This window comes from Acinonyx jubatus, chromosome D4, assembly GCF_027475565.1.
Source record: "Acinonyx jubatus isolate Ajub_Pintada_27869175 chromosome D4, VMU_Ajub_asm_v1.0, whole genome shotgun sequence".
In the NCBI taxonomy this organism is placed as follows: Eukaryota; Metazoa; Chordata; class Mammalia; order Carnivora; family Felidae; genus Acinonyx; species Acinonyx jubatus.
In genome coordinates this window covers 52743096-52757348 of record NC_069391.1, presented here as the reverse complement: position 1 = coordinate 52757348, position 14253 = coordinate 52743096, and the positions used below count along the sequence as shown (strand labels likewise).

The 14253-nt window shown below is 34.8% G+C and overlaps 1 protein-coding gene across 13 annotated transcripts in view; it reads left to right on the top strand.

The window, feature by feature from the left end:
* The window catches only part of CCDC171 (coiled-coil domain containing 171), a 304789-nt gene that overhangs the window by 195995 nt on the left and 94541 nt on the right, over positions 1 to 14253 (top strand). For all 13 annotated transcript variants that reach the window (XM_053205079.1, XM_053205080.1, XM_027047203.2 and 10 more), the window contains 2 exons: positions 11398 to 11543; positions 13633 to 13687. In XM_053205079.1, the coding sequence (XP_053061054.1) occupies positions 11398 to 11543; positions 13633 to 13687 (201 nt within the window). The remainder of the gene's footprint in view (positions 1 to 11397; positions 11544 to 13632; positions 13688 to 14253) is intronic.

Genomic DNA, 14253 nt, shown 5'->3' with positions numbered 1-14253 from the left:
CTTTAAATAAACTTGAATGTTCTAGAATATGTAGACTGTTAACATTCCATAAAGCATTTTCTAGGGTCCGGAAGCCATAGGCCTGACATTTCAAGGAGTCACCACTAGATGGTGATCTCGCTCATTTAGAGAGAGAGAAAAGCTGTGTGTTTTTCTTCAGGTGAATGGGTTGGTTACAGAGGGAACAGAAATGTAAACCATACTAATTTTATGGGAAGCTCTTTGTGATCAAAATGGTACTATTTACTGAGTATGTATACGTACATGTGTACACACACACACACACACACACACACATCCTCACACAGGAAAACTCCCTTTGAAGCAAAGCCATAAAAAATGTGTTTTGCTATGTTGTTACTTCCCTTGAATATGTAATATATATATGTGTATATATATATATATATATGTATATATAGTATGTATATGTTGAATATATATTATATATTCAACTGCTACTATCCAAAGACGCAAGTTTTCCCCAACTACAGTTTCTCAAGAAATTGCACTAAGCCTTGGGTTCATCTCTCTGCTTTTTCCTAATACTTTGTTTTAAATTGCTAACTGTTGCTGAATCTTTGTTTTAACACTTCTGTATTACTCTTTAGTCTCTTTTTGTAATTATTAGGAGGAAGAGGGATTAAAAATTACATATTTCACTCAGATATGTTAAAATATCTGTCATGGGTTATCACATGATGGGAAAGCTGATACCAACCCTTTTAGTTATTTAGAAACCTTAATGGTTATTGCTAGTGGTAACTTTTTTCCTAACCTTTTTCTCTTTAAAATAACCCAGTATAACAACTAACTTGTTATACACTACAAGTAGTGTAGTTCTTTGAAAACAATCACTGATTTCAGTAGTTAATTGACTTTTTGGTGCTCCTAAAATAAGGTATTGTTATCATATATTTCATCATAACGAGCTGAGACTCAGTTATGGCTCTCTGTCTTATGATTCAAATAGCTTATAGGATTTCATATAGTTATTAGTAGAAATAGAAAATCTATGGCTAGGATGTTGCATTTATATGAAGTAAATATTTAATATTTATTCTGCTTGAGTAATGGAAAAGTGAATTTGATATAATACTCTTTAGCATACTAAGGAAAACTATCTATTACAAGCCAGATCTTTTAAAAATACTTTTAAATCTAGTGTATCTCTGAATCATTATGCTCAAAGGTGAAATCTTCTCAAACCTTTGTTAGATTCCAGCTGAAGATGCAAATGAGCTTTTCAGTATGGCCAGAATGATCTCGTGCATTTTTTCTAATTTGGCAGTTACGGTTTTTCATATGATCTCTGAGACCAAGATTGAAGAATGCTGCCCCAGGCCAGGAATATTGCAGTGGCTTCCCATGGCTTTCTATGACAATAGTTGGCAAGTACTTAGCCATAGACCCTTCTTTGAACATAATCTTATACAAAAGCTCATAGAAAACATTAATACAAAGTCTGGTGGAGAGAAGGAAGGGAGTTGGGAGTCTACTAATTCAAGTGTTGCCTCCAAGTTGTTTGATGCCCCTCTGTGGAACACTGTATAAAAATCATTTGAAAGATTAAAAGTCTGGTTTTCTGACCACACTTGGATTATATGTACCTTTCTAGTCTTTTCTCCTGCCATTCTCAATGGCATCCTTCAGCCAAGCCTTACCTCTTGTATTTCTCAGTTGTGCCATTTTATTCTGATGAAAATGATCTTTACCATATTGAACACTTAGCTTGGAAACCAACTGCTTTCTAAATATCTTCTTGTCTTTCTAGTTAGGAAGTCACTTCCAAGAGGAGTATATTCTTTGTTTTTATGTGTTTATTTATTTACATCTCACTCTGCCTGGTTTTGAACTCTGGCTCTGTGTAACCTTGGGCAAGTTAGTTGAGTTCTCTCATAAGTAAAGTGGGAATAATAGTACTGACTTCATAGAGTTGTTATAATGATTAATTGTATTAATAAGATTAGTACACAGGAAGTGTTAGCTATTATTATTATTATTATTATTATTATTATTATTATTATTTATGGCTATGGCATGGATAGGCATGATCCAGATAGATACAGTAAAGTTACATCCAGTGTTGAGGTTAGGTTTTAGGATCAGCATATAAGGCAAAAATCTTGCATAATCAGAAGTGTTTGGGGTGCCTGGCTGGCTCAGTGAGTAGAACATCCAACTCTTGATCTCAAGGTTGTAAGTTCCGAGCCCCATGTTGGGTGTAGACATTACTTGAAAATAAAATCTTTGAAAAAAAAAGTGTCTTTTTCCTTTGGGAAATCTAATAATATTTGAAGTTATTAGTGGAAAAATGATGAAGCCATTTTATTTCTTTCAACTCCTTTAGTCCACCCAACTCAATAAACTGTTCCTATTTATTTTCATTCCTTTAAAAAGCCCCTTCAGGTGTGGCCACATTAGAGATGACACATTCTAAACAAATTCAAGGCAGCCAGGTTTTCTTCCTGGAATATGTTGCCATTTCTTCAGTTGGGCACCGAATGAGGAGGTTGGTGTTCTTTCAGGGGTCAAGTTGAATGAAAGTACATTTTCCACACAGGAGAATCCCTCTCATGTTGACTTCCTTGTTAGGGTATTTGCAGGGTCAGAAATATGTGGGGACAACCAGGTGTCACAGCGGGTTTTGTGGTAGTTGCCATTTGCTTTGTTCATGTCACCTGTTCCGTGCTGGCTGCAGGTGAATGTTTATGACTTGGAGTGGCACCAGACCTACTGGATTTGGATTGTTGATCTGTCAATCAATTCTTTTTCTTTCCTCCATTTGCTCTCCCCATTATTCCTTTCAAAGAAAGTATAATAGGATTCATTTAAAGTCAAATGCAATTCTGTTCTCATCTTTGATGAACACATATCAGTACGAACTACTAATTCTTCCATTACTATAATATTAAAATGCAATCTGTATGGTGTCTGTTCTTTAAGGGTGGCATTTTTGGATTAAATGAGGCACGTTGATGACTTTTTACACAGTCACTAAGATCTCTTTAACAGGTGGATTTAGCTATAAGTGTTGATATTATAGAGCTTGATATATGTTACGATAGTGTGGAGATCCTATAGTAAATCTTTTAGAAGTTGAAGCTTTACGGGGCGCCTGGGTGGCTCAGTCGGTTAAGCGGCCGACTTCGGCTCAGGTCATGATCTCGTGCTCCGTGAGTTCGAGCCCCGCGTCGGGCTCTGTGCTGACAGCTCAGAGCCTGGAGTCTGTTTCGGATTCTGTGTCTCCCTCTCTCTGACCCTCCCCCATTCATGCTCTGTCTCTCTCTGTCTCAAAAATAAACATTAAAAAAAATAAAAAAAAAATAGAAGTTGAAGTTTTACTAGGCAGCCAGATCTCAAGATCTGCAGGGGAACTTCAATGCTATTGTTGCTAACTTATAAAGGAAAGAGAACTCCATTACTTTTCAAAAGGTTAAAAAAAAGTAGCAGCCTAATGTGGTCTTGAAATATATGAAATTCTGTACTGCAGTGCTGTGCTATATAATTCATCCTTTCCAAATGTTAATTTTTTTTATTTCATTAGTGCATTTAAGAAATGATGTTTTCATACAGGCAATCTTGAATTGTGCATGCTTTGATTTTATTTTAATGTTTATTTATTTTTGAGAAAGAGAGCAAGGGCAGAGAGAAGGAGACAGAGGATCTGAGGCAGGCTCTGCACTTACAGCACAGAGCCTGATGTGGGGCTCAAACTGACCAACCATGAGATCATGACCTGAACTGAAGTTGGTCGCTTAACCAGACTGAGCCACCCAGGTGCCCCATGCATGCTTTGATTTTTGATGTGGAAAGTGTGCCATTACATAGCACTGAAGTCCTTGTTGAAGTTTATTTCAATATAAATAGAAAGCTGTCATTTAAATAGATTTGAATACCTTGCCTTACTTGAGAAATAGGTGAAATATTGGTTTTGCATTTCCACGCAGATTTTCCAGTTTATGGATTTTTATGGAAAATCTGGAGAGATGGTTACTAATACCATTGTGGCACAGGATAAGGAATGAGGGTTCAGTGTACTATGACTTGGGCTCACATTTTGGCATAAACCCATGCAGTAGTTATAGGACCTTGGGAACATTACTTAACTTCTCTGATTCTTAGTTTTCCCTTGTGTGTAAAATAGGAATGATAATGTGAACCATCTCATTGGACTATGAAAAATGAATCAATGTAACTGTGAGATGCTTGTATGATGACAATCATATGGTTCAGTTGTCACTCAAGCTATGTCCCTCCCGCCCCTCCCCCCGCCCCCCCCTCCCGGCTTCCAGGACTTGGGGAATAATCACAAACATTTATTCAACATTTAGTTTGACAGACATTATTCAAGAACAGGCCTAGTGCCCTCATACAAAGGTGGAATGCTCCAGATAGTCAATGTTAGTAAAGGTTTGCTGTTCAGAACTTTCCCCCCTGTGATTATACCTCTAAAATTAAGATAGAAATCAGTGGTAGAACACTTAATACACAAAAATTCATCCCATGAATAAACTTTTAAGAAAAACCTTGGACTTTGTTTTATTTACATTTATGTCTAAAAGAACCTAAGTTTATTTTTCTAATTTAAATTTGACCTTCAGATTCTCTTAAATAATTAATTTTTACTCAGCTGATATTTGATTTACTTTCATTAGTTTTATTTAATATATAGCATATTCAAGAGAGTAATTTGAATTCTGTATCACAATGAAAATATTAATGTGAGGGTATTTTAATTATTGTATAGGATTACTTAACATATTATTCAATTATATCACAAAAAGAATTCTTACAATTGAAAAATTCTTCCAACAATAATTTCTTTTTATTTAAATGTCAGCAACCCAACTATATGAAGCCCTTTATGAATTATTCATATTTTTTTCAAATTCTTCTTAGACAGTAGTTTTAGGTAATTCTCAAGCGATTTGAAAACAGCATCTAATTCTAAATGATACTTTTCTACCACCTAATTCATAGCTTGCCTCACTTAAAATATTGCCAGGGAATTCAGCAACTTCCTGGACCTTCACATGGCTAAGACTATCATCTGTGTAAAGCTTCTGGGACCTGCTGGGTAGTCTGTAACTGGTAACGTCCAACAGAAGAACCTATGTGTGTTCCATCCCCTTGTATTTCTTAGGGATTCTCAGAGGGGACTTGGAAGCTGCGTAAGCTGATTTTTATTACAGCAACAGTATGGTGGTTGTCCCCTGCAGCCGGTGTCTGTTTCGTAAGGTCTGTAGTGCAGCTAAATGCAGTTTGTTTTCTACTCTGAGAAAACATTACTGCCACATTACTGCTTACATGCCATGTGTCACAATAAATCTAGCTACCGCTGGTCTGTTCTGTCCTTTTCAGAGTGTATTTTCCAGTTGAGAGCGCTCTCATGATTCTCTTTATTATCCTCCTTTTTTTTTTTTTGGCATTTAAAATGTGTTTCAGCTATTTCTCTCCCACTATATCTTATTATCATCTAACACTTTTAGTCTACAAGAATGTTGTAGTGCATATGTGAGGTTTAGAACAAACAGCATTCAATATACTTTGAACACTTTTATGAGGTTCCTTTTCTTTCCATTATATTTTACTATTGATCAATTTCAGTTCGTTTACTGGGAAGGATTAACTTTTTCCTTTTATAAACTGATGGAATGTAAGAGGACATTTACAAAGGAATATGTGAGAATGTGGTACCAATAACCATAAGCCATTACACAACAAAATCTTACAGCGTACTTTGAAATTTTAAAGGTGAAGTTTCATTGCTTCATTTGCTCCATTTTTTTTTAATAATCATCAACCATATGGCCTATTTGTAAAAGTAAGCTATTTTACATTTAGTTTGTTAATTTCCTTTTATCTTTTCAAGTGTCATAGAAATAGTTATTAAAAAATTGTATATGTTTATATATATGTGTGTGTGTGTGTGTGTGTGTGTGTGTGTGTGTATATATGATGTGAAATAATATGGAGACTCAAAAGTTGCCACATATAGGTTGGGATTTAAAGAAGGCCATGCAATGACACTACATGGAGAAGTGTTAAGTATTGCATTAATTATGCATATTAAATTTATGTAGACTTTTTTGGTTTATAGGACACTTTCACATCTATTGTTTTACTAGACATGTGTGAGTTTTAACTAGACTGTCATTTATTCAACCCCAAAAGTGGGTGAGTTACTTCATCTGCAGCTCCAGCTTACGATACATTCTGCATAAGACTGTTATTAGAAAATAATAAAAGACAGCGTTCCTAAGGAAGATAACTTAAAATTGCGGAACTTTTCATTCAAACTATCCATCTAAAATATAGAGCACTAAGAACTGGAATTTATCCATGTATTAATTTTACCATACCAGCATCTTTTACTATCTTATATTTATTGTAAATTGTCTGATTGCGTATCTCACAGACTTTCACGCTTTATTGTAAAATATGGAGTCCTCTAATTTCATCCCTGACTCGTGTGCCCAGTTGTAAGCTTGGTGGTTGTATCACTTGAACTTTATACTTTCTGTGGCAGCCTGCCTTGTGTGATCTACCCAGCAGCTCCTCACTTCTTATTAATATAATTTTCTAGTTGTCACACTATTAGAGTAAGGCTGAAGACAGTGCTGTTTCCTTTCCCAATGTTAGTTTTAGTGCCCTGACATGTTTTACCCAATTTATCACAATCTAGGAATGTTTATTCATGAATTATGGTCATAACAACAGTGAAGTTTTAAAAAATGTGTTATAGATGTTTTTTCCCCCGACCTAGGAAATGTAGCTTCATTCTTTATAACACTTGCATTGTTGTCTTGCCTTTCATTTTGTATGACTGACTTTTATACCAAATTGAATAAGCCATTAGCTTTTAGTCTGTAGGAATGTGGATCCATAGATATTTCCCATTAGACAAAAGAAAATCTATAAAAGCGGTATCTCCCGGGGCTCGGTCTTCCTAGCTGGCCTAATGGTCTAACGCACTGCTGTACTGTGCCCTTATGAGAGAGAACTATGTGGGATGATTCCCTGAACATCCAGAACTATTAATTGGAGAGGTGTGCACTTTCTTTCAGATAACCTTAACTTTTGTACTATCCCACCTTTATTAATCAAATATTCTGATTGAGGGAATTCGTGTTCTAACTTTCGTATTTTTGAAACTATTACTGAACGAAATGATAGGCTTTGTATACCTTGTGTAGTTTACAATTCAAGTTTGCCAAAATAGGAGCTACTGTATGTAGGTAGCCATGTTGTTTTGATAAGTTTTTTTTAAAGAACGTCTTCTGAAAAAAGACCTCTACTGGTGATGGTTGCATAATTCTGTGAATACACAAAACCCCACTGAAGTGTACGCTTTAAAAAGGTGAATTATGTGGTATGTGAATTATATCTCCATAAAGCTGTTATTAAAAAAATTTCCACTGCACAAAATATTTTCATAGGTGCAAACTAATAGCATTTTAGCTTATAGTTGCAATCAAAAAAATTGTTAGCTTTAATAAATTAACACTTAAAGCTTTAGAAATATGAAATCATGCGTGCATTAAAAAATAACTCGTGCTCTTACTCAGTGGTAACACATGTTTATTATGGGAACATCGGACACTTCAAATAAGAAAAGAGACCTTTAAAAATTATGAGGGTCTTTTAAATATTCACATCTACCATGTATTCTGCACCTAAGCTTTCCCTGTATTTAACTACTTCCTTGGCACCTATATTTTTCTTGCCAGCTTTCATTAGCAATAAATAGCTTTTCATGATCACCTTAGGAAAATAACCAGATGTAAAAATATCTTCTCATAAGTAGTTTAGTGAAAGCATTGGCTTTCCCCGCCCTGGACTATGAGAGGCGTAAATGAAGGTGGGCAGTGACATCATCATCCAAAGAAATACAGTCAACATATTGCAGAATAGCTTCGGATATACAGTCAGTTTGGGATTTTGTTGTAAAACGTTTTGCTTTAAAACATTTTGGCTTTAAGGTGAAAACTTAGACTTGTGCCATCAGTTCTTATACAGGCAGAATATTAGTGTGTCTTTTTAAGACACTCTTGTTATCACATTTAGCATTAGCTTTCTAATGGCTAAAATTGTTCGCAACACAGTTTAAAGATAAATGCAGTATCAGGCTTTGAATTTTTTTTCTTTTTTTGGTAAATATTAAGACCTGAGTACAAAATGAGGGCTGTACTGCGGATTAAGTGAAATATCTCAAGGCTGTGCTGTTCTGATAACTGAACCTGAAGTGACCTTTCTCAGACACAATTACAGAGCTGTATGTTTTTCCTTTAATTTCATCAGGGGTTTAATTAGTATACAAATAAAACTTCCCTTATCTTCCTTTCTACCTAATTGGCTTGTCTTCGCTTATATATGAAGTATGTGAAAGTGGGCTGTAATTAGGGTGACCGTGTTAACCTTTTTTCCTCAAATGTACTGTTGCCTAAAGGCCTCAAGGCCTAAAAACAGCGCTTTGGATTATTGCTTTGCAATCACCATGGCTGTCCCACAGGTTTTCTCATGAGCAGAAGGGCTTTGGGTGCTGCAGGTTCCCACTGCTTAACAGGATCTTCATTCTTCTCCCCACTAAATGTTTATTGATTATCTCGCTGTTCCAGGCTCAGCCTCCAACAACTTAATATCAGGTGACAGTCAGGAGAGTTCTCCAAGTAATTAGAGTTGAGCATTGGGGGAACAATTAGGAGCAGAGTTATTAAACTTGATTTATCCTATTCTCTCCTGAACAGTTTCTTGGATATCAGAACATCACACTTTCACAATCTACCCTGGTTGAGAAATTAGTGGCTAACCTGCTGCTTATCATTGTTGCCTTGCTGCCTAGAGGCACACCCTCCTGGTTTCAGTTGTTCGGTTGGAAATATTAGAGTCCAGAAAGTTTATCATGGGTTTTAATTAGACAAACCTGGACAGGAGAAAAGCAAAGCTTCACTTAAAATTTTAGGTCAATATATAATATATGCTATAGATTGTATATGGTGGAGGTACGTATGTATGTACATTATATGCACACACACTTAAATATGTTTTTCTTTCTTTAAAGCTCAGTGTTGAGGTTCTTAAAGATTCTAATTTTGTCATCAAAAACAAAAAAAGGTGACTATCAGGGGAAAGACATATTACTGAATCACTTTGATGTTCTGCACACATCTTTATGAACCTTAGAACCCATTGATGTATACGGATCCCATTGTACTGTACCTACCCCAAGTCTTTGAAAATCGGAGTTCTGTTTGTCTCCGTCATGTGGCTCTGATCATTATCTCTTCATTTTCACAGTAAGGATGTGTGACTTCTGCAGCTTTGTTTATACCACTTTGTGTTCGTTTTCTGCAATTCCAGTCTTAGAATGGGCTAAATTCAGCTATTCTGAAATAGTGCGAGCTTTAGGAGAGTTTGGGGGCTCCCTGCCATTTCCCCCGAGAGAGGAAAATGAAAGCCAGAGGAAACAAGAAGATTTGGACATATGGTAGAAATTCTAATTCTGTGAGATATATCTTCTTTGAAAGGATGTCATAGGATGGCTGAAAAGGCAAGTGTGGCTTTACAATGTTGCCAGGGTCAGGGGTTTCTCTCAGATTGGGCCAGTGAGCTTCACTCTGGACAAGGCTGGAGACAGTACCTTGAAACCCCTCTCAGATACACACCTCTAGTCATAGGAGCTACTGAGCAAGAGCATTGGAACGGATTGGCACAAATCCGTTATTTCTGTTGGAAAAAGAATTCAAACTTTATGCATAGCTGGTAGTGGGTCGTTAATTTTATCTTCATATCTGAAAAATAGCATTTTTTATTAACTGAAAGATGTCAGAAATACTGGCTTTAATAGGACTCAACTGGATTTTACTTTTTTAAATAAAGAAATCTCATAATACTTCAATGCCTTTAAATATCTTAACATTGGTGCAAAATACGTAGGTTTAGCGTGGCCTTTAAAAATCTATTCTTTGTTGTCTTTTTAAAGTCGGTTTGAATCAGTGACTGTTTCTATAGTGGGATGTTCTTGAAGATCTGATAATACTAAAGGCTGAAATAAAATATAATGTCTAGTAAGTAATCCCAGTTTACTTATTTTTTATTTTTTAAACGTGTACTTGTCTGGAAGCAGCTTGACTGTTTGCAAAGGGAAATACTGAATTAAAAAACTTTTAACATTTTAAAACACCTGATTTGGCTGATGATTGCTTTCGTTGTATAGCATTTAGAGTGAATTGTTTTAGCTCCGTGCAGGCAGCTTGAGTTTTCTGTACTATCTATTGTGAATGCTTTAAGAGAATACTGTAGAAAGAATTTTAAACATGAAATTATAGCTTTGTCAATTATATATATATGTTGTGAACATTCATGTGTGGCTAAACTCTGAGAAAGAAGAAAAAATATTGTGTGCATGTAACCAATTGATTAGCTAGCTCACTGTATAGCAAATTCACTTGAAAAACTGACAAGCTCATATCCTAGAAATTTCATAGGCAAAGGAATGAGCAAGGTTTCAGTGCTCAGGGATCCTGTGATGCCTATATTATTTTGAATGAAGTCTAGAAAAGACTCCTTTAGATTGTGAGGTTCTGGTTCTAAGACCTTTAGCCCGAAAGGGAGTTTGGCACTTGCATCTTGACATTTTTGTGCTACGCGAATATTTCAGATTAAAGCAAAGACCAAAATATCAATCAACAGATTTTATAGTTCTGGGGCTAGGAAAATATTTATGGGACACAAATAATTCTGAATGCAAGTATTATTTGCGACTTTCTCTGTTAGATGAAACATGTTGATTGCATTTGTGTGGCTATGTTTGACATGAGAGTTATTTAATGGGAAGTAAGGGAGTTTTATTTTGGAGTCCAGTTTGTTTGTTCCCTGAGATGCCCATAGTCACCTGTTCTGGATATATTTATAAGTTAAGTGGTGGTACTTTTAAATCTTGGGTTCCCCCTTCTCATGTAGGTGTCCTAACCCACCTTCCCCTCGCTCACAAACACACTTTGGGCTTATGATAGTTCTTGTTTTACATAGACTCTAAATTTCATGTGCTTTCTCCCCTGAAAATCTTTATTTGTCATCATTCAAAGAAAATGCTACTTGAGGTTTTTATAATCAGATGTTTTTTTGTAAGAATAAGATGTATTTGCCTTACGGTATTTGAAAAAATAAAATAGAGTTGTATTTTGTAGCTAAACATTTTTCAAAATCTTCTCGGATCTATCATTTCTAATTAGTAAGTATGTAAAATTTTTGCAGAAAATTTGTTAAACCTTGATGTGTAATGACCCAAGTCTACTTCTCAGTCAGTCTGTATCCTTCTTTGTTTAATAGCCTATGGCATAAATTGAAGTTAATTATCAGGGCTGACAAGTAACTCTGTTTTCTGTCTGCTTGCAGAGTCTCTCCGAGGCAAAGATGGAGCTGAGAAGAAAAGATCAATCTCTGCGTCAGCTCAATAGACATCTTACCCAGCTGGAGCAGGACAAGCGTCGACTGGAGGAGAACATCCACGATGCAGAGAGTGCCCTCCGCATGGCAGCCAAGTGAGCATTCGGACCTTGGGGAGATCACTTAAAACAGACAAAAGATCAATTCTTACTTTCATGCTCCGGGTTTTAGCCCTGGATAATACAGTGTTAGAAAACAAAAGTACAGCTGTCTCTCTTTGAAATTCTCTGATATATCCTCAAAAAAGAAAACTCTTAACTCAACATGCTAACTGTATATTTTATTGAGAAACCTCAGAAAAGTGTAAGGTTCTATATAACCTCTAATTATGTGTATTTTGGGCTCTGTTGTACTGTTACATGTTTGAAACCATGATTTCATTAATATGAAATGGAATACACTTTATTCAAAAGTTTTTCATAGTTCCTTCTATCACATATTCCCCATTCCCTTCTGCCCCTTTGCTCCCCAAATTTTGCTCGGCATATAATATACCAATATTGCAAGTCATAGTTCCATAAAAAATGTTAATATATAATCAACATATATATCATAGCATCTTCTTAAGTGCAATAAAACACATTGATCATGGAAAAGTCACTTAATTTTATAGCTGTATATTCTAATATGTCCAACAGAAAAAAACATACTGTTTTTAGAGTGGGCATCCATGTAAATGTGATGAAAGTGGTTTTCCTTTTACCAGGTAATCAAGTTGACATACACTCTGAAGTTCAAATTGAACAATTCTCTTGGGTATTTGTATTTGTTCCTCACATCAAATTTCATGGAATACTTTAGGACAGCCCTTTGTACAACAGCATGGCTTAAAGAAAATCTATTTATGGATTAAAGAAACATCTAATTTTAATAAACTCGGTGTTTTCTGAATTTGGAATTCTGGACTCCTGTAATTACATATGTATGTATATGTGTGTGTGTGTGTATATATGTATGTATGTATATATATACACGTATATATACATATATGTATATGTGTATACATACGTGTATGTATACATATAAACATATATACATGTATGTGTGTATACATATGTGTGTATATATATGTGTGTATATATATATATATATAAATTAAAATTTTTTTGAGACAGACTCTTGTTAAGCATCAAATATTGTGAAATATGAATGTAGTCTGTAAACTAAATCACAAAACAGGGAATCTGCCCTCTAGGATATCTACAGCTTTGCCATTGGGCTTGGGAAATTGCTCACACATAATGAAAAAATGAGTTTACACAAGATCAAAATATTGCTAGGTTTGAAGACCCACCAGTAGTTCTTTGGAAAATTGTAAAGCTCTGTAATGTCTGTGATCTGTGACCATGATCACATGTCCTTGTAACACAAAAGAAAGTTAATTTAAAATTTGGAGAGCTCATACATTTTCAATTTATAAATTACCATTAAATTTTGTCTTCAGCATTTCATCCAAACTTTTAATTTAATTGTGTTTATATTGACGTGTAGTTGGCATTCAATATTATATTCAGGTATACAACATAGTGATTCAACTTTTGTATACACTGTGAAGTCATCACCATGATAAAACTATCACTCACTAAAAATATTCTTCCAATATTGATTATATTCCCTATTCTGTACATCTAAACTTTTTATTTCATTATTAAGGCTAAATTCAATCTACAGAGCTGTTAGAAGAAACTAGTAACTTTACATGTTTCTGGTCAAGGTCATAGAAGAGGGTTTTTGTGCAATTATTGTAACACAAAGAGCCTATGTAGAAAGGAAAATATTATTTTGCATAATATGGCCATTCATGATATATCTCCACCACTATGATTTTTAAAATCTCCTTCATTAGAAATCAAAAGAATAAAAGTTTAGCCTTTCTAGCACATTTTAAACCAATAATGTAATCATGGTTTCTTTTCTCTTCCTTTTTCACTCTTTTTTTTTTTTTTCCACTTTGAGGATATCCTTAAGATTTTTTCCCCCCTCTAATTTATGGCAGGCAATATAACTAAAGGTAACGGTTAAATGTGGAAATATACCAGTGAATATGGTTGGATTTTGCACTTTTAGAAAGAGTGCAATAATAACCAACCCATGTTTTTCAATAATAGTGACTTATCCTACAATGTGTAACAGTTGTTGTAAGGCTTGGGTTTTACTAATACCTAATTTTAATTTATTTTCTAGAGACAAAGAATGTGTTGCCAATCATATGAGAACAGTAGAAAATATGCTTCATAAGGTAGTATAATTTTTCTTCAATATTGTTCAACTTGTGTTATGACATTGTTTTCCTAGTTATCAGTTTTATTACCCTCAAGATACTTTAATTAATTTTGTAACTTTCTTAGAAAATAAATTCACGAAAAGGTCCTTCCAAATGACTAACAACTTGTATTATACAATGCTGTATTGCATAACCTTCTTCAGAATTTACCTATGTCCTTGCTAAAACTATGGAAATAGTGGTTTCCCCAAACTGGTATAATTGCACTTGAGTTATTGGTGGTCTTTGCTGACTGAACCAGAGGTCATTATGATTCTTACATGTCTCATAATGATAAAATGTTTGACCACACTGTCTAACCTCTTACCGTTCTCAAACCTATCATCCTATGTATGTATACATAGAGGAGGCATAATGATATGTATCTGGCAGTACTTTTCAAGTTGTAATTTTCTTTCTTACAAAATGTGTTAAGTTAGCTTTTAATTTGTAATGATGAGTCGCGTTTAAGGATGTTATGATATTACTAAGAACTTATATTAACTGTGTTTTTGGTTAACATTCCAGATTCAAAGATGTGT